Consider the following 17,253-nt stretch of genomic DNA (forward strand, 5'->3'; position numbering starts at 1 on the left):
AACATCCCAAGGACAAATTTATTTAACCTGTGATATGCGGAAATTTTATTTAAAAAAAAAAAACAGATTTTGTTTAAGAACATGAGCTTTTACTTTGACACATAAAACTACGGATCTCAGTACAACACTGGTTATAAAACTCTGTTAAAACCACTGCACAGTTTAGCACAGATGAAGCTGCTTTAAAGACACATAATAAAAGTATATGTCTCTCTTGATGACATGCTGCACATATGGTGTCCATGACCGGACAAAGGGCCAGGCCTTGAAGAGGACCTGAGGTCAAAAAGTGAGACTCCGACCTCTGATCTCTTAACTCCTTGCAGTAGGAGATACATTTCACCCCGAAGACTCAACCACACGTGTTTTATGCAGAAGAACACTGGCCAGAATTGGGTTTAAATAAACAACACACTGATGCTGCAAGCATGGAAACTTTTTAAGAATTGAAGTGGTTTATGTCATTTCAAGATGTGCGTTGCCCTCCCCTGCCAAGATGACAAATTGAACCAGCACAGGAGAAGAATGAAGGGCAGCTCTGTCCAAGCTGAATTTTAAGAGATTGATAAGAAACTTCTCTATCCAGCAGCACTTGTTGAGCAGAGGAAACCTGAGAGCTCGGTCTTCAATCAATCATTCCAGGGGATTCATCTTTTTTAGAAAGATGCTCAGTGTGTATGCCTGTGTAAGGATTGAGAGAATGTGAAGGTTAAATGCCTAATGCCCTCTGAAAGAATCCTCTCTGCCCCACATTGTAAAAATTCAGGGAGATGGTGATTTACAGCTGGAGATCACTGTGAGGTCTGGAGAACCCGAAGACATCTGTACAAATTCTTCACTTAATCATTTTTGCTGTGCATGCGGAGTTCTTCAGTTCACTCGTGCCTTACATAAGCGCTTTTGGTGATGAGGCCAAAGTGATTCACGGACAAGTGTCATTTTCACACTGAAGGTGATTGAACACACATTTCATAATGAGTCTCTTGTTGTAGTTTCAATTCCTTGGCATCTCTACTGAAGTGAAACTTGTATTATAGCCCAAAAAAACTATTCAAAACCATTCTGTTCATATAATCTGTTCTGTACAATATTCATTAAAGGCATTTGTTTTGCTTTTTTTCCCATGGTGCCGCAGAGTGTTTTGAATATGGAAGAGGTGGAAGCTGCTGAGTGTAGGTGTGAAGATGCTGTTAAAATAATGCAGTTTTAATTATAAGCGTTTCATCAGCAATTAACATAAAAAAACCAGCATATTTACCATTACGTGTTCTCCAGTTGTTACACAAACATGAGAGTTTGAAGAATGAACTGCATGATGGACATCAACTTTTTTACATATAATTTTTTTACAGGGAAAAAGAAAATAAAGAGTCTGAGGATTTGGTTGCATAAAAAGAATGATTAGTGGAAAAAAGTGGTTTGTCTTTAAATAAAAAAAAAAAAATGGAGGTTGAATAAGCACACTGTTTATAACTGTTAGTACATACCCTGGTTCAAAGATTACATGATGATAACTGTTATGGCGAAAAGACAACACCAATTATTGTGTTTCCAAAACACTTCAAACACACTGTGGTGAGTTTTCAAGTGCATTCACTAAAAGGACATTTCTTTTGCCGTTTGTCAAAGGCAAAACAGTCTTAAATAGGAGGAAACTCAATTTCAGGAATGTGCGCGTGTCTGAACTCAGGCCATAAAATCATTTTCTCCTCACTAACTGAGCTCACATCCAAAATGAGATTACTTTGAGGGACTCCTTTGCTTTACCATAATAGGAATCTATTTTATAAGAAATACACGGAGAGGAGACTCTAAGTGATTTTCTTATCTGCTCACCTTTTTCCACTTAACCCCGAATGTTTTCATGAATCATAGAAATAAACTGGTCTGATTCAAACTGTGATTTATATAGGAGTATATGGTGAACCTGGAATTGCATAAAAGAGTTTTTGTATTAGGCTTTTTTCTTTCTTTCTTTTTTTCTCCTGCCACTGTCAAATCATCCCTTCCTTTTTTAAGGGTCCTCAGAGGTAAAGGCAAGACAGAAAGCTGGAGGAAAGACACTTATCTCTAAGACATGGCTTGATCCAAAGCCCTGCTCCATCTACGATGCATGAAATGATACAAAAACATTCGGCGCGGTTTCTGTTGACGCACAGCTCCTCGTGGAACAACGCGTCATGTGCGCTCGACTTGAATGTTTGGTCAGTGTATGGCAAAGGGAGCTGTCTGTGGTGGAGAGGAGGCAGGGGATGACTGCTGTCCTGCTCACTTCTCCTCTGAGCTCAAAGGAGCGTGAAGGGAGAGGGACTGTGAGGAGTCTGTGGAGCTGCCCTGTGCACGGATCTGTCTCGTCAAACAATATTTGGAAAACGAACGCGCAAACGTCATGTTAAACCATGCGGACTTGGAGCCCGGAGCCAAAAGTGAATTTATCTCTATCAAAGAAAAACATTTTTGTGAGTTGTAGTTACAAGTCGTCTGAAGCCTGCTATGGAGGACCCCCTGAATCAAAATGAGTCTGAGCATTGACAATGTCACACGGTTTTGGAAAAACGGTTCTTCGGAACTCGATGGGACTGCGGTCGCCTCATCCCAGGTCAACTTCACCAACAGCTCCAGCGGGAACCACACGGAGTCTAGCGAGCTGGATCTCACCCGAGCCATCCCTCTGGGCTTGGTGCTGGGCGCCTTCATCGTGTTTGCCATCGCAGGGAACATCCTCGTCATCCTCTCGGTCGTGTGTAACAGGCACCTGCGGACCCCGACGAACTACTTCATCATCAACCTGGCCATCGCTGACCTGCTGCTGGGCACCACGGTGCTGCCGGTGTCCGCCACTCTGGAGATCCTAGACTACTGGGTGTTCGGCAGGATCTTCTGTGACATCTGGGCGGCGGTGGATGTGCTGTGCTGCACCGCGTCCATCATGAGCCTGTGCGTAATATCCATCGACCGGTACATTGGAGTGAGCCACCCACTGCAGTACCCGGGCATCGTGACGGAGAAGCGGGCTCTGCTGGCCATGCTCGGCGTGTGGGTGCTCTCCGTGGTCATTTCCATCGGGCCTCTGTTCGGGTGGAAACAGCCGCCGTCGCCGGACGACACGGTGTGCCCTATCACCGAGGAGCCGTTTTACGCGCTCTTCTCATCCCTCGGCTCCTTTTACATCCCCCTAGTCGTCATTCTCGCCATGTACTGCCGAGTGTACATAGTCGCCAAACGAACCACAAAAAATCTGGAGGCAGGTGTGATGCGCGAGAGGATGAACTCCGGCGAGCTGACCCTCAGGATCCACAAGGGATCACAAGTGCAGGAGGAGACCTGCGCTTCAAGCACCGGCAAGGGCCGCGCGCACCAGTCGAGAAGTTCCCTCACAGTGAAACTTCTGAAGTTCTCCCGGGAGAAGAAAGCAGCTAAAACTTTGGGAGTGGTTGTCGGCATGTTTACGCTCTGTTGGCTGCCCTTCTTTCTCGCCTTACCCATAGGTACGTTCACAAGGTCACAAGGTCACGTGTATTGTGTTTAAGGACACCCAAAAAATACAACCTTTACCTATTTATTTTTTTGCTCAATCAAACAACATTTGATTACGTTCAATAAGATTTGCTGAAATGTATTAATGCTTGTGGGGAGACTAAACAGTAAGAGTTCCAGACTGCTGCAGTCCTCAGGTACTGTAAATCATATCTATAACTTACACTGGTGAAATTCTCCTGGGAAGCATTTACTACTTTGAATCGTTACCCAACCAGTGAGTGGGCTTCGATATACTGGAGTGGTCATTTTTATTACAGGGGTAAAAAGATAACACCATCCATAAATTATTGCACGATTCAATATAGCACAGAGGGAGTAGTAGCTGTATTATTCCACGGTGTATTTAATTAAGTTTGTTTGCGTGACAGTTTTCACACACGCAGACTTTTTAACTGAGATACACTCAGATGTTTCATGTCAGCACGATTTACTGTGTTGTGACTCTGTAGTCTGAGAATCCGGCGCCTTAATAATGGATCAAAACACCAGAGGAGGAATTCTTTATCCAGTTTAAGCAAATATTTTTTGTGTTTTTATTACATTATTTCCAGATTTACTCTTAATCTCTTCTGATGCAACACACACACTCCGTGTTTGTGAAGACTATGGCCTTCTCTGCTCTTGTCAGTTAATCCTGAGAGCAGGGCTGGCTCTGGAGTTTTCGTAGCCTTGCACAGAGGCTTGTTTCGGGGGCCACCCTCTCCATTTTTGCCTATTTCATGTACAGTATGTGTAAGAATAATATATATATCTGAAATAACACAACATGTTTCATATTACAAAATGTCTAACAGCAAAGTTTTGATAAATTGTTTTTTATCAGTTTTTTTAATCATAATCAAACAATTCCCGCTCATTTCACGAATATTACTAATGCAAATCACAATATTCTGCATTTATGAAACAAAGTAGCCTGACTTGGCTTTACAGTCAAGGTTTCGTGACTAGATTTAGATATAGATTTTGAACCAGGACCAGTTGAGACAGAGTCATTTAGAAAACTAACTCACAAAATAGAATTTGATTAAATCAAATTTATGTTTGCATGTTTTTTTGCACTTAATTTAACCTTTGTGCATGTAAAATAAGCTTCACACACAGGATTGAAATTGATGTGGGAAAAAAAGTCGTTCAGTCTTACAGTCACCTCATCTTGTCCCTTATCTCTTCTCCTCCCAGACTTGAGCTTTGATTAATGCAGACCTTTCATTATTATCTATGTCAATACACACAGTACATAAACATTGATTTTTGCTGCACCAAAGTGCAGTTACTTTAAGGCAAATACTTCTTTACCTTTATTTCAAATAAACTCCAGTCTCACTCAGGCCACTGTGGTTAGCCAGCATTCAACACTCCTATTTAACAATATTTTGTGGCTAAATGGTTCCCTTGTGTTGTTTTGTGGGGAAGAGTGTGAAAAATGAGGTTGTACATTCACGGTGGTCATGTGGGAATGTGTTTACGCCCCTGGCTTTGAGCTTCCCTTCATCACATCCTCACATGGACACACTCATACGGGGCACACACACCTGGGGCAGGATTACTATGCAGTGTCACATAGCAGGGATTATTGGCTGTCTCAGTCAAATACTAAAAGCACATAACAAATTACATTTTCCAATGTTGAGATTTGCAGAGGTTTTGGAAGGGGCCCGTTTGTGTCACACTAATTAACAAAGTGCCATGAAACCTGCCGCGGTTATGTTTCTCTGCACAGTCGCTGGTGTAACATACTGATACATCATGCCAAAGCACCAGAAAGACATTGTTGTTTCCGTAAGTACAGTAGGTAGGATTTTATTTATGCTGTTGATGAATAATTCCATAATAACCTTAGAATATAATGTAAATCAAGTAATCCGAGAGAGGGATAGAAAGACACAGAGAAAGACATTTGTGCACTTTTTCTAGGCTCTGTTTATAGGCTTTAGGTATGAGTTCACTAGTCCTGTGATTTCCAAATGACACATTCATTGTATATATGAATAGAGGTGGTTAGAGTAGACAAAGAAATGACTCAAGTAAAAGTACTGTTACTTTAAGATAATAAACACTTGTCATATGACTCATTTGATTGGAAATATTTTGTCTGCCATAGTCAACAGGGAGAGAAATAGATTGCATGTGTAATATAAAAAAAAAGATATTAAAAAATGAAGTAACGACCATCACTTTGTCAAATGGAACGGTGTAAAAGTACCGTTCTTTCTTCAAATATATACTCAAGTAAAAGGATGTTGCAATAAAACTACTCCTAAAATTATTTTTTTTTCCACAAAATTAACTCAAGTATTTGTAACGGAGTAAATGTAGCGCGTTACTTACCCACCTCTGCATATGTAAACAGTCGTGCAGTGCATTGTGGTGAAGTGTTGCATTTCCACTGCTCATTTGGATGAAGCGAAAGCCCAGGCAACATTATGCAAACCAGAGGTGTCCGGCCTGACTCGCTTCCACGCAAAACTACCGACTTAAGATCTGAAACCATTGCTTTTCAAAATAAAACAAGGCGGTCAGAGACGGCAGACTTCACTCCATTCACGCGACAAGCCTCTGGTGGCCTCTGCTGGTCATATTGGCAAGTGCAAGTGCGGAAACGCAAACCAACAAACAGACAGACAGACAGACAGATGCACAAGAGCCACTAAAAACAATACTTCACTTCATGGGTTATTTTTCATCAAAAATCGGTTAAGAGACACAATCTGGCTTGAAATCCAGCAGCAGAGAGCCCACCAAAGAACGTCTGAAGATGACCCATTGATTTTTAGCACACCGGTATTTTTCAACGCAACTAAGCGCAAGTGAAGCGCAACGGTTCGGGCTAAAAAAAGTTATAGTGACAATGATCACACGTGTTGTGGTGGTTGTAGGAGGCAACTCCCAGTCATTCATTGGACACCACTTAGCGGGAAGCCCTTTGCGCCCTAGTGGACATTTACCGTCACTACTCCATGCGCAGTTTCAGAGGCGGCTTTGACCAATCCCAGGGCAGTTCAGAAAGAGAGCACACGCTCAAATTAGCTGCTGACCTTACTGTACAAAAACTCCACACTCGGCTGCTGTTCCAGCGATATTCCCTAAAGTGCAGCTTTACTTGAAGTTTGTGCCCCTGTGTTGACTGTGATAGTGCAGCGGCACCCTCCTCATGTTGCTCCCTGATTGTTCATTCGCCTCCACCCACTGATTTGGGATTTCCTGCCTCACACTAGTTATTATCCTGCTACTTCCTCTGAATACTGTCACTCTTTTGTAATGTATGTGGGAGCTGCTTGGTTACTGCTCAGTGTTGTGTGTGTGTGTGTGTGTGTGTGTGTGTGTGTGTGTAGGGTGATAAAATATTTATGTGTGTTCATGTGCACGTGCTGTATGTTCATGTCGGGGGTTCAAGCGAGGCCACAGCTGCTTCTCTCTCCTCTGTCTACACTGAGTTTAAAAGATGAAAGTGAGGTTGGACGGATGCTGCCAGCATGAGCCGCTCTATACTCCTGAGGTCTCAGCTGTTGACTATAAGCAGCTTAAAGAAATAGATGTAGTCTCTGCTTCAGTCACCAACCTCAGCAGGCTGATTCACACATCCTTTTGTGTTTGTTTTTCTGTACATAAATGGCGAGCCTAAGTCCTCCAGTCCCAAAGGTTCACACACACACACACACACTTACTGTTATTTCACAACACTGTGTTGACACACAGTGAAAAGGAAAAGTGAGTGTCACTACTTTTTATTGACACAATTATTAATTAACTTCTCAAATACATAAAATTTACCAAAAATACTACAAATGACTACATTTGCCAACCATTAAATATCAATTTTATTGATATAAGTAGTAAGTAAATGATACTGCATAGGTTCCTTGACGATCCAATGATTGATGGTTATTAAAAAAGGCATTTAAAATGATGTGCTTATTCATTTTAAAAAGGGCTAGAAATTGGATGATGTCACAATGTTTTCCTGTATAACTTAGTGTAATGACAGATTTTTGTTGATATACAGTTCTTTTTGTCTTCACATATTATTGACATGTTTCTATTTTGATATAATAGTGTAGTGCACAGCACAAGTAGAACACACATTTAGAGCTTGAACTGAATCATTTTATATGTCTCAAAAGTTGTTTTTAAGACGTTTTATGGCATTGCATGGAAAAAACATAGGACAATAAAGGTTCAGAGGAAGAATTAGGCTTTATGTTTAGCATTTCATTGAGTTTTTGCTCGACCAAAGAGAAATCATTAGTCCTCAGGGAGATACAGCATATTATTTTATTGCACACACTGTCCTGCGGCTTTTTTTTTTTCTATTTAACACCCAGCACAGACACTAATGTCCTGTGAAGGGCTCACATTTAATGGGTGCAAGCAGCGTGCTCAAATGTGATAGAAACCAACACTTGGAGGTGTTCGGACCAATTGTTTCGGTGTATGTGTTTTTTGGCAAACTGACTGTAACTGTGTGCATGTGTGTGCATCTCACACGTGTGAGATGTTTTAGGGTGTTTTTTGTTACATGGAGCAAGCTGGCAAATGGTTTTTGAAGCGGGGGGGGCCTAATGAGAGCTTTAAGTGTCAAAGTAATGGAGGAGAAAGGAAGTGGCAGAGCTGCCAGCTCAAGGGGCCACAGGGCAGCGGGGGTGAACGCACAGGTCCCTGGGATGTCAGCCCAATTTTTCCAGCCCAACAGTTTCATGCTATAGTTTCATTGAAAGCAATCTGCAAGGGTAATAACTCTCCTGTCCTTTTAGATCAAGACATATTAATCATATTTAGGGGTGCTATGAAACAGGATAGGTGAGTTTTTGGTGTGTGTGTGTTTGTGACCAATGACGCAGAACTCAATGAGGAGAATCTGGTCACTTTGGTTAAAAGGGCTAAGATTTGAACGGTGATTAGGTTAAGGTTAGCGTTAGGCATTAACTGGTTATGGTTATGGTTATGGACAAGGCTTTGTGTAGGCTGTCCATATGAATGGAAGTCAGTGCTGTTTCATAAGACAAATAGGTGAGCGTGTGTGCGTGCATGTGTGGGGACCTAAATCTGATCACTCAGTCCCATTATGGGGACTTGTCTTCCATATGGGGACAAAAATCATCTCCTCATAATGTAAATTACTACTTTTTCAGGTGAAGACATGTTTTAAAGTTCGACTGAGGTCAGGGTAAGAATTAGCTTACTTAGCTTATTAGCTTAAGTCAGTATAATTATGATTAAGGTTAATGGAAACCAGTGTGTGTGTGTGTGTGTATGGAATATGCACTGCTTCTCCCAGTGATGACAATAACAGGATGCTTTGTTTTGTTAAGATGTTCCTGTCTTCTACAGAGTGTGTGTGTGTGTGTGTGTGTGTGTCAGGAAGGAGGTGCAAAGATTTCTCTCTGCAGCAGTGGTGAGACCACCAACAATAACTCTCCCACTGTCATCTCCTGACCTCTGACCTGCAGCCATGCCCCTCTTATCCTCTGCAGTTTTGACTACAGCTTTTCAACATAAACACTCTTCAAGGGAGAAAAGTTGACCACATTCACACAGAGCCTAAATATACAAACATGTAGCCTAACACATGTGATGACAGTGGGGTCTGTTGTCACTCCAATATCCTACTCTTTTATCCCGTACTTTAAAGGCCAGAAGCGTTTCATCTCATGGTCTTTGTGGAGACCAAAATAACCCAGGCCTACACAATCTTTCTCCAAACAGAAAGATCCAATAACATCAGTTTGTTAAGATTTGACATGTTACGACTGCTATTCTCAACTGTTGACACAGCAATCAACTGATTAGTTTAGTTTGTCCATTTAATCTTTTATCACACACAAAGTTTTACATTTACTTTTTTCATTTTAAGCTTTGCTTTTTGTTTTGTTTTACATTCAATAAGGGAAAGACCAAAAATAGATAAATATAGTAATCTGTGATGCTGAGAGTGAGTTATCATCCAAAAAAAAAGTAAAGTGTGATGGACAGGGAAGGACACAAAGAAAGACATGAATTAAGGTACAAGATTGATTTTCACCTCACTCTGTATCCAATCACACACCTAACTCATACAGCTATGAAATCACATTAAAGCAGCAGCAGAAATACACACACACACACACACATACACACACACACACACACAGTTGTAGTGTCATTAAATGAAAGTTAATGAAAGTCAATAAAAGTCCTGGTTCCTCACTTTTATTCACGTTACCCAAAGGACTGAAGTATTATATATGTACAAATGACGTGTGTGTGTGTGTTTGCTTGTTTGGTTTTGTGGCGTCACATTGAAACGCTTTGAGAGTTTCCAAAATCATTTTTAACGCTCCTCCCCACTACCTGCAACATTTCACGGCTATGAAAGATAATGTACCGAATAGCACTTAAGATACAGTAAATGTTAATGCTCTTGATCTGATCTTCACAAAGAAGGAAGCTGTGGTCTCGATGATGCACCTGCCGTTTATCGCGTGAAATCTGCAGATTACTTTGTTGCGTCCTCGCTCTGTAGCTTGGCCTAAAGAAACATTTACATCCGCCCACACATGCAGACATGCAGTTTGTCTGTCCTGTTCTTTCTTTCGCACTAACCTCACACATAATACTCGTATTAATTCCTTTTATCCTCAGCCGTCGCCCTCTCACCTCATTAGTGTGAGATATTCTTCCTCTCTTTCAGCACAGTAGGGGAACTGAAGCACAGTGAGGGCAGAGACTAAACTCTAGTTAATGTGATGAGCTTGTTTACAGTGTTTTTGCATATGTTTGTAATATATAAAAAGGCTTGTTAACTCCCATTTATATATATTTTCATTTTACCCACAGTGTATTTCTTTATATATAAACATGTGTGTGTGTGTGTGTGTGTGTTCTCATGAAAGGGCTTGAAATGAACAGTCAACATGCACATACTGGTTTTTTTTTTTTTATTATTATTATTTGCCTATGAATGTCCCCACAAGGTTTTTCTCTTTTAATGATGAACAAATAACTATCCTTCCTGGTGTTTCTATGCAACTCTGTGATATTCTGATTAAATGCTGCCACCTACTGGTTTAACCTGCAGGATCATAGACAGTATCACGCCAGTGTTGGCATACACTTCAAGCGGATACAAAACGTGGAAGCAGTCGTCTGGTGTACTGGTTGAAGCTAAACAGGGAGTAAGCACATACTGAATAAATGAGACTATTTCTTACTTGAATTACAATATCAGTCAACGATAAATACTGGTAGGGACAATCTGGCTTTCTCCAGATATTATTATGTCCTCACCGTCCATACACAAACCTACGCCCTTGGATACAGCCATGTAATACTGCCCTGATTCAACAGTTCAAAAATTCTTAATAAATTCTTCATCTGTGTCATTTTTATCATCTAACTATCCCTTCTCTGCCACATCTTTCCACCCAGGCTCTTTTAATGTGAACCTGCGCCCACCTGACTCCCTCTTCAAAGTGATCTTCTGGCTGGGCTACTTCAACAGCTGCTTGAACCCCATCATCTACCCGTGCTACAATCGTGAGTTCAAGCTGGCCTTCATTCGCATCCTCAAGTGCCAGTGTCACCAGCGTAAACGTCCTGGCTGGAGAGCCTACAATTACCGCTCCTCCAACTTCAGCTCCTCTGGAAACTCGCGCAAAGGCTCTACGGATCACAACTCTGGCTGCTTCAATGGCAGCCAGCGTACTCTGTCCTCCGCCAGTCCGAGCCCCAGCTACCTGACCAAGGGTCTCCCACCTTGTCCAGAGGGGGACACTTTGTACATCTGGGGAGCAACTACCCCAACTCCCTCCACACCCAATATGCTGCCCGGCAGCCCTGTAGACTATGAGCAGAGAGCACTGAGAGGCGAGGTAAGGGGGAGTAAAGCAGCCGTGGAGAATACTGGTGGTGTTTTTTCTTTCTCCTTTGGGAAGAACAGAGACAAGAGAGGAGGCAAACAGGACAGCTACGTGCCTGAAGACAAGGTGTGACCGCTGAGCCTCAGTGAGTAGTGACATGCTCATTTCTTGTAGGGATCAAAGTCACCAGAGAGAGTGAATGTAGGATTACACACAGATTTGCATCCATCATCCATCCATCTGTCTGTGGATTTCATTGTCGTTAGAGGTCAATGTAAGGTGAAGTGTTGACTATGCTGCTGTTGTTCTAGTTTAACCTAATGTGTTCTTTTTATTGGACAAAAAGGGTTTGAATACAACAAATCTAAACAACTACTGGGGCTGGAAAGACACCGGTGCATGAATTATAAATAAACAAACATTGATTGATTTAACTTATCCATGTTCCCACACCCTGTAAAAAGACTGAACATGAAAAAAAAACAAAAACAAAAAAAAACTTGTGTAAAATACGTGATAAGAGAAATGATCACCTTTCTGTTGCAGTCACTTGATATTTGTTATGTTGTGGGAATAAAGTATAACCTGGTTTATCCGCTATGCGCACAATCATCCGATATGTTATTTGTATGTTTGATGTTCATAAATGTCTGAATATTGATATTAGGAATGTGACTGGTGAACGAATAAACGTACAAACATTGTTCAAACACTGCCTGAATGAAAACTCTTATAGTCTTATTTAACCACGACATGTAAGTCATTGCACGCTCTAACTGCGTCAAGGTGAAATAATCACTGGTCATAAACCTTCCAAATATACAGTATGTAAAAGCAGAAGAGTCTGAGTTATGCATCTATACATATATATATATATATATATATATATATATATATATATATGTATATATATATATATATATATATATATATATATATATATATAGGGGTGGAAAAGATGTAGATGATGTATATCTATATATATATATATATATATATATGTATATATATAAATGCAGAGTGAGCTAACAAACCAGCATGGATTCCTATAGGTACACTTGCACACAGTATTTGAAGGATCTCAGCAGAAGGTTATTCCAAACATCTTCTGTGGATTTAGGGATTTAGAGATCTGGGCTCTGTGCAGCCTTGCCATCACTTCTAGAACTCCATGTTCTTCTTCAAGCTGTAAACAGTTCTTCATTGGCTGTATGTTTGGGGTCACCGACCTGCTGCAGAATACATATGGGGCTCATCAGATGCTTCCCTCGTGGCATTGCATGATGGTTAAGTAGCTGTATTAAGGACACCATTAATCCTGACCAAACAACAACTCCATTTGCAGAAATGTCCGCCATGGAGACCTCCAGTCACTGGATGGTGTACCTTGCTTCCACCGTTTTCTGTCAGTTCTGAGCTGATGGCACTGCTCGACATCCTCTGCTTTTGTGGGGAAGTGATCATGAAGTGTCGATCATCCGCCACATTAAGTTTCCTTGGTCGACCACTGCATCTGCAGTCCTCGACGTTGCCCATTTCTTTGAGCTCATTCAAGAGCATGAACATCACTTCTTGAATGTAGTATAACTCCCTTGTGCCTTTTTGCTGACACTCTTGCCATGATATGTGTATGACCTGTGACATGAAACTGTCTCCCACAACCTCACCTTGGTAGCAGAGTCTTAAGCCTCATACACAACTGTTTTCTCAGTATTGACTGAAAATGATGATCGTTAGCACCGGTTTGGTGTAATTTATGATCGGAATTGATGGAGCGGAGTTAAGTTAAGTTCATGTAGTACAAGTGCAACATTGATATGAATACCTTGGCAACCCTCAGGCAAATGGGAACCATGACAAGGCAGCAAGGAGATCAGCCACAGCCAAGTACTAAGAACAAGCAAAGCAGGTTTTCAACAGTCAGCTGAATGGCTTGAATAAGATCTAAGCCATCCATACCTATGCCCTGCCACTAACCAAATATTCTGCTGGCATAATTACTTGGCAGGGGAAAGAGGCAACTGACAAGGACTAGTGAGCATCAAAGCCTCTATCCACAAGAAACACCTAACATCCAAGAATACAACAGGAAGTTGCCCTTCAGTGATGACCTGCTAAGTGGATGCCTCAGGCAGTTGAGAACTGGCTGATACTAGGAAAACATACCAGTGCCAGGAGAAGGCTGGACTGAAAGACAGCACAAGAACAGGCCCTAAGGCAAGGCGAGAGCAGTCGAGGCTCACACCAGCCAGGACCCCCAGGTGTAAGCTGTGCAAAGATGCCTCGAAGACAGTGTAGAACATCACAGCAGGGTGTAAGATGCTGGCGGGGGAAGCGCACAACCAAGTGTCTGGAATAAGAAACAGAAACACCAGTATGGAGCGGAGGTCCTACGGTCAAGATGGATGAGAATGACAGAGATAAGATCCTGTGGGGCTTCCAGATCCAGAAAGACAAACTGATGGTGGCTGTATAAACACACACACACATACACAGAGAGAGAGAGGCTGTTTTTTGTTCTTAAGTTGTTTGGTGAGTTTTTCATCCATTGTTCCATTCTGTGTCGCATAAAGGGTTTCTGGAAGAAGATACTGGTCTTCTTGATGCTGTGCAGCTAATACTTCGCTAAGAGCACAGCCTTTTCAAAAACCTGCATTTCATTTCTTTCTTCCATTCAGCTAAAAGATTGATGACACACCTGTAAAGGGACCAGGCCTTCATTTAGTGTAAAGTGCTCTATCTTTCCACCTTACAGCACTTTACCCACGTCTCCTGTTACCTTGACACCTGCACAGTTTAGTTTACGTCAAGCAATGAGGCAGCGACTTCAGCGCAGGATAACAGACCAGTCAGGGAGTATTTAAGTCTTTTCAGAATGAGGAAGTAATGGTCAGTTTTAGCAACATCTAATAATCACTGTGTATTTCCATTCTTCTTAAAGCCACCAGACATCCTCAAGCTGACTCACCATTGACAGTATAATCACCTGTGTTGTTCTTTCCTGCCTTCACACGGATATATTTGTAGTTCCCTGATTTATCCCAGTCATCGAGTGCTTTTTTTTAAATTTCTGACTCAACAGACAATTTATTTGCTACACATTTGTTTGGTTTATTTGACCTCAAGCAGATCTCAAGTACAGCCGCAGAACAAAGATTTTGAGTAGGGATGTTAGTCGGTATCAGTCCGAGATATCAAAATCACTGGGTCAGATATCGTACAGATAAAGATGTGAATTCCGATACAATCCAAAAATCATATAGCATGTATATGCAGTATATCATGCTTCACTGCACAGACTTAGTGACATTATTGCAGTATTTGTTACACAGTTGGAGAATAATGACTCAGCATAAATGTGTTTGCATACTGTAGACTCCATGCACTTGGTCTTTCTCGCAGTTTACTACACCACAAGCTGAAACTTGCAAACAAAACCTCGTCACTTGACACAAGTGCAGGTAAAACCTGATGTCTCACCACAGTGTCAAATCGTCATGGAAAACCGTGGCTGGCATTTCTCATCGCATGTGAGATGAACAGAAGAGGCGAGGTTTGGTCGTGATTCAAGAGGAACAGAATCTGCAGGCCACTCCTCCCTTTTTATTCTACTCCTTTCTCACCTCCTGTCTTTCACCATCATGGCTTTCACTGGGAAATATGAGCTGGAGAGTCAGGAGAAGTATGAGGAATTTCTGGAAGCAGTAGGTACTGGGATTTTTTTGTTCATCTTTTTGATACGTAGGCTTTTGCAGAGATGAATATAGGCTGTCATTCTTTCACAGTTTGTTGAAGTTCCTTATTTGGAGTCTCACCTTCTCTGTCATAGGACTTTCCTCTGCCAAGACAGACCACAAAGTGGTGACAGAGGTGGTTCAGGACGGGGACAGCTTCACCTGGACACAGTCCATCCCCAACTGGACCTGGTCTAATAACTTCACCGTTGGCCAGGAGTGTGAGCTGGCGACAATGAAAGGCTCCAAATTCAAGGCAAGTTCATGACAGAAAGCTTTCAACTGATCCGCCTCACGACAGAATTTCCCTTTGTGACTTTTGTCCTCGTGACCTTTAGGCCACCGTTGCTCTGGAGGACGGCAAGATTTCAATACCGTTTCCTCAGTATCACTTTACGGCAGAGATCAAAGATGACAAACTGTTGATGGTGAGAATGAAAGCACATGACTTCCTTTTTAATAACTTCACCAACATGAATAGGAATCGCGGCTTGTTGCATTTACATCTTTGCCTTGTGTTCTGTAGAATTGCGTAACTCCTGGAGAGAAGGGTGTGACTTTCAAACGAGTCAGCAAACGAATCTAATGCTGCGAGACTGAACACGCCGCAGAGGAAAAGAGGCTGTGGAAGTGAAACTCATCGTGGATGTGCTCCAGTTACAAACCACTTCCACATCTCACATTAGGAGCAAGTGGGATTTTTCTTCTTTATACCGTCAATGTTATCGTCCTCTATGCTGTATTTCCACATGTTGACCATGTGTATTCCAATAAAAAATGTCATGTTTTACTTGTTCCAGGTCATTGGTGTTGCATTAGTGAAAATGTTTTATATAATTTTGATAATTTGAACTTGTAAATCATCCATTCCCAGATGCTGTGGCATAATATAAACTCTGAACCACTTCTGTGGCACAGCGATACTTTCCACTTGAAAGCCACAGCTCCATCATAGTCGACACAACATATAATTAAGTCTTTCTGCAACAATTATTGTATGTTCCAGAGCGAACAAGTGACTAGACTTGTTTTGTTTTGTTAATCGCTTCTTTAAATCGATTTATTAAGGTTATTTTAAAATGAATTAGAAAAAAATGTTATGACCTCTTATTGCCCGCCTGCTGTACCTGCAAGGCCCACTAGGAGGCCGCAGCCCACACTTTTTTATTACATCAATACAACCTATTAGTCCATACTTTTTGTACTGATGAAAAGAAGCAAATAAGATGCATTTTGAATGCTGGGAGAAGCATGATTTATTGGGTCATTCATGTTCCCAGATCCTCTGAAGTGAAGCAGTTCATTTCATCTTCTTGCTGATCAGCGTGCTCGATACTGCACCCACTGTCTTAACCTTTAAAAGAAAGGAAAGGGACACATCTGTCACGTGCTCACGAGCGCGTCGTCGCACAGGAGCGTGCACTCACCTCGATGAGCTTGTCACCAACCACCTCAGCCGTGTAAAGATAGTTGGGGAAGTGAATCTTCAGTTTTCCTCCATCCAGAGTGACAGTGGTCTGAAACAAGTATATATGATCAAACTGCAAATTAAAAAAAAAAACAAAAAAAACTATGTATTGATATCATACAGGTAGAAAATAATGAACCTTGAATTTCTCTCCATCCAGAGTTTTCAGCTCTGCCTCTCTCCCAATGAGGAACTGATTGTTCCAGGTTTTGTCCTCCAACAACTTAGTCAGTCTGAATGTGTCATTCTGATAGATGTCTGTTACAACGTTGGGATTGTTGAGGTCCTCGAGGGCTTTAATCCCTGTCGAGAAGAAAGAAAACGATCATTAAATGGTAATCCAGTCACACAGAGAATTTATATATGAAAGTAAATAAGTACAGTTCCTCACCAACCGCCTTCAAGAACTCCTCGTAGTTCTCCTGGGTCTCCAGCACGTACTTTCCCGTAAAAGCCATGATGAAGGAAGTTCTGCCGTCGAAGGCTGATGCTGGAAACTCAACAACGACAACTTTTATGTGCTCAGTTCTCCACATGCAAAATTTAGGGCAGAGCCAACACCCTTGTCTCCTTGAACAAGGTAAGAAAGTTAGTTAACTCTTTATGAATCCATTTACAACAAGCCTATACTGACTTCTTTGTTATTTGAATATCAACATATTTCTCAGCGTTACTT

At 41.6% G+C, this 17,253-nt stretch overlaps 3 protein-coding genes across 3 annotated transcripts; 2 read left to right on the forward strand and 1 right to left on the reverse strand.

Moving 5' to 3' along the window:
- The first annotated feature begins 2,233 nt into the window (after window positions 1-2,233).
- Window positions 2,234-12,089, forward strand: LOC122778936 (alpha-1A adrenergic receptor-like). Its single transcript, XM_044041100.1, has 2 exons — window positions 2,234-3,488; window positions 10,945-12,089. The coding sequence occupies exons 1-2, from the start codon at window positions 2,516-2,518 to the stop codon at window positions 11,505-11,507; spliced, it is 1,536 nt and encodes a 511-aa protein (XP_043897035.1). The 5' UTR covers window positions 2,234-2,515; the 3' UTR covers window positions 11,508-12,089.
- A 2,878-nt stretch (window positions 12,090-14,967) lies between these two features.
- LOC122778586 (gastrotropin-like) lies at window positions 14,968-15,899 on the forward strand. The gene is made up of 4 exons (XM_044040624.1): window positions 14,968-15,083; window positions 15,205-15,365; window positions 15,448-15,537; window positions 15,636-15,899. Exons 1-4 carry the CDS (start codon window positions 15,017-15,019, stop codon window positions 15,693-15,695), a joined length of 378 nt encoding a protein of 125 aa, XP_043896559.1. The 5' UTR covers window positions 14,968-15,016; the 3' UTR covers window positions 15,696-15,899.
- A 448-nt stretch (window positions 15,900-16,347) lies between these two features.
- LOC122778585 (gastrotropin-like) lies at window positions 16,348-17,095 on the reverse strand. Its single transcript, XM_044040623.1, has 4 exons — window positions 16,969-17,095; window positions 16,717-16,880; window positions 16,537-16,626; window positions 16,348-16,463 (listed from the first exon to the last, which is right to left on the reverse strand). The coding sequence occupies exons 1-4, from the start codon at window positions 17,033-17,035 to the stop codon at window positions 16,410-16,412; spliced, it is 375 nt and encodes a 124-aa protein (XP_043896558.1). The 5' UTR covers window positions 17,036-17,095; the 3' UTR covers window positions 16,348-16,409.
- Between the last annotated feature and the right edge of the window lie 158 nt (window positions 17,096-17,253).

The sequence above is a fragment of the Solea senegalensis genome, linkage group LG12 (genome assembly GCF_019176455.1).
Source record: "Solea senegalensis isolate Sse05_10M linkage group LG12, IFAPA_SoseM_1, whole genome shotgun sequence".
Classification (NCBI taxonomy): Eukaryota; Metazoa; Chordata; class Actinopteri; order Pleuronectiformes; family Soleidae; genus Solea; species Solea senegalensis.

Excerpts from the sequence above, each read along its gene's own strand:
- LOC122778586 (XM_044040624.1), top strand. The coding sequence starts at position 15,017 with ATGGCTTTCACTGGGAAATATGAGCTGGAGAGTCAGGAGAAGTATGAG. Across the intron at positions 15,084-15,204 it reads GGAATTTCTGGAAGCAGTAG|GACTTTCCTCTGCCAAGACA; the intron begins GTACTGGGATTT and ends TCTCTGTCATAG. Across the intron at positions 15,366-15,447 it reads TGAAAGGCTCCAAATTCAAG|GCCACCGTTGCTCTGGAGGA; the intron begins GCAAGTTCATGA and ends CGTGACCTTTAG.
- LOC122778585 (XM_044040623.1), bottom strand. The coding sequence starts at position 17,035 with ATGGCTTTTACGGGAAAGTACGTGCTGGAGACCCAGGAGAACTACGAG. Across the intron at positions 16,881-16,968 it reads GGAGTTCTTGAAGGCGGTTG|GGATTAAAGCCCTCGAGGAC; the intron begins GTGAGGAACTGT and ends TCTTCTCGACAG. Across the intron at positions 16,627-16,716 it reads TGGATGGAGAGAAATTCAAG|ACCACTGTCACTCTGGATGG; the intron begins GTTCATTATTTT and ends TACTTGTTTCAG.
- LOC122778936 (XM_044041100.1), top strand. The coding sequence starts at position 2,516 with ATGAGTCTGAGCATTGACAATGTCACACGGTTTTGGAAAAACGGTTCT. Across the intron at positions 3,489-10,944 it reads CTTTCTCGCCTTACCCATAG|GCTCTTTTAATGTGAACCTG; the intron begins GTACGTTCACAA and ends CTTTCCACCCAG.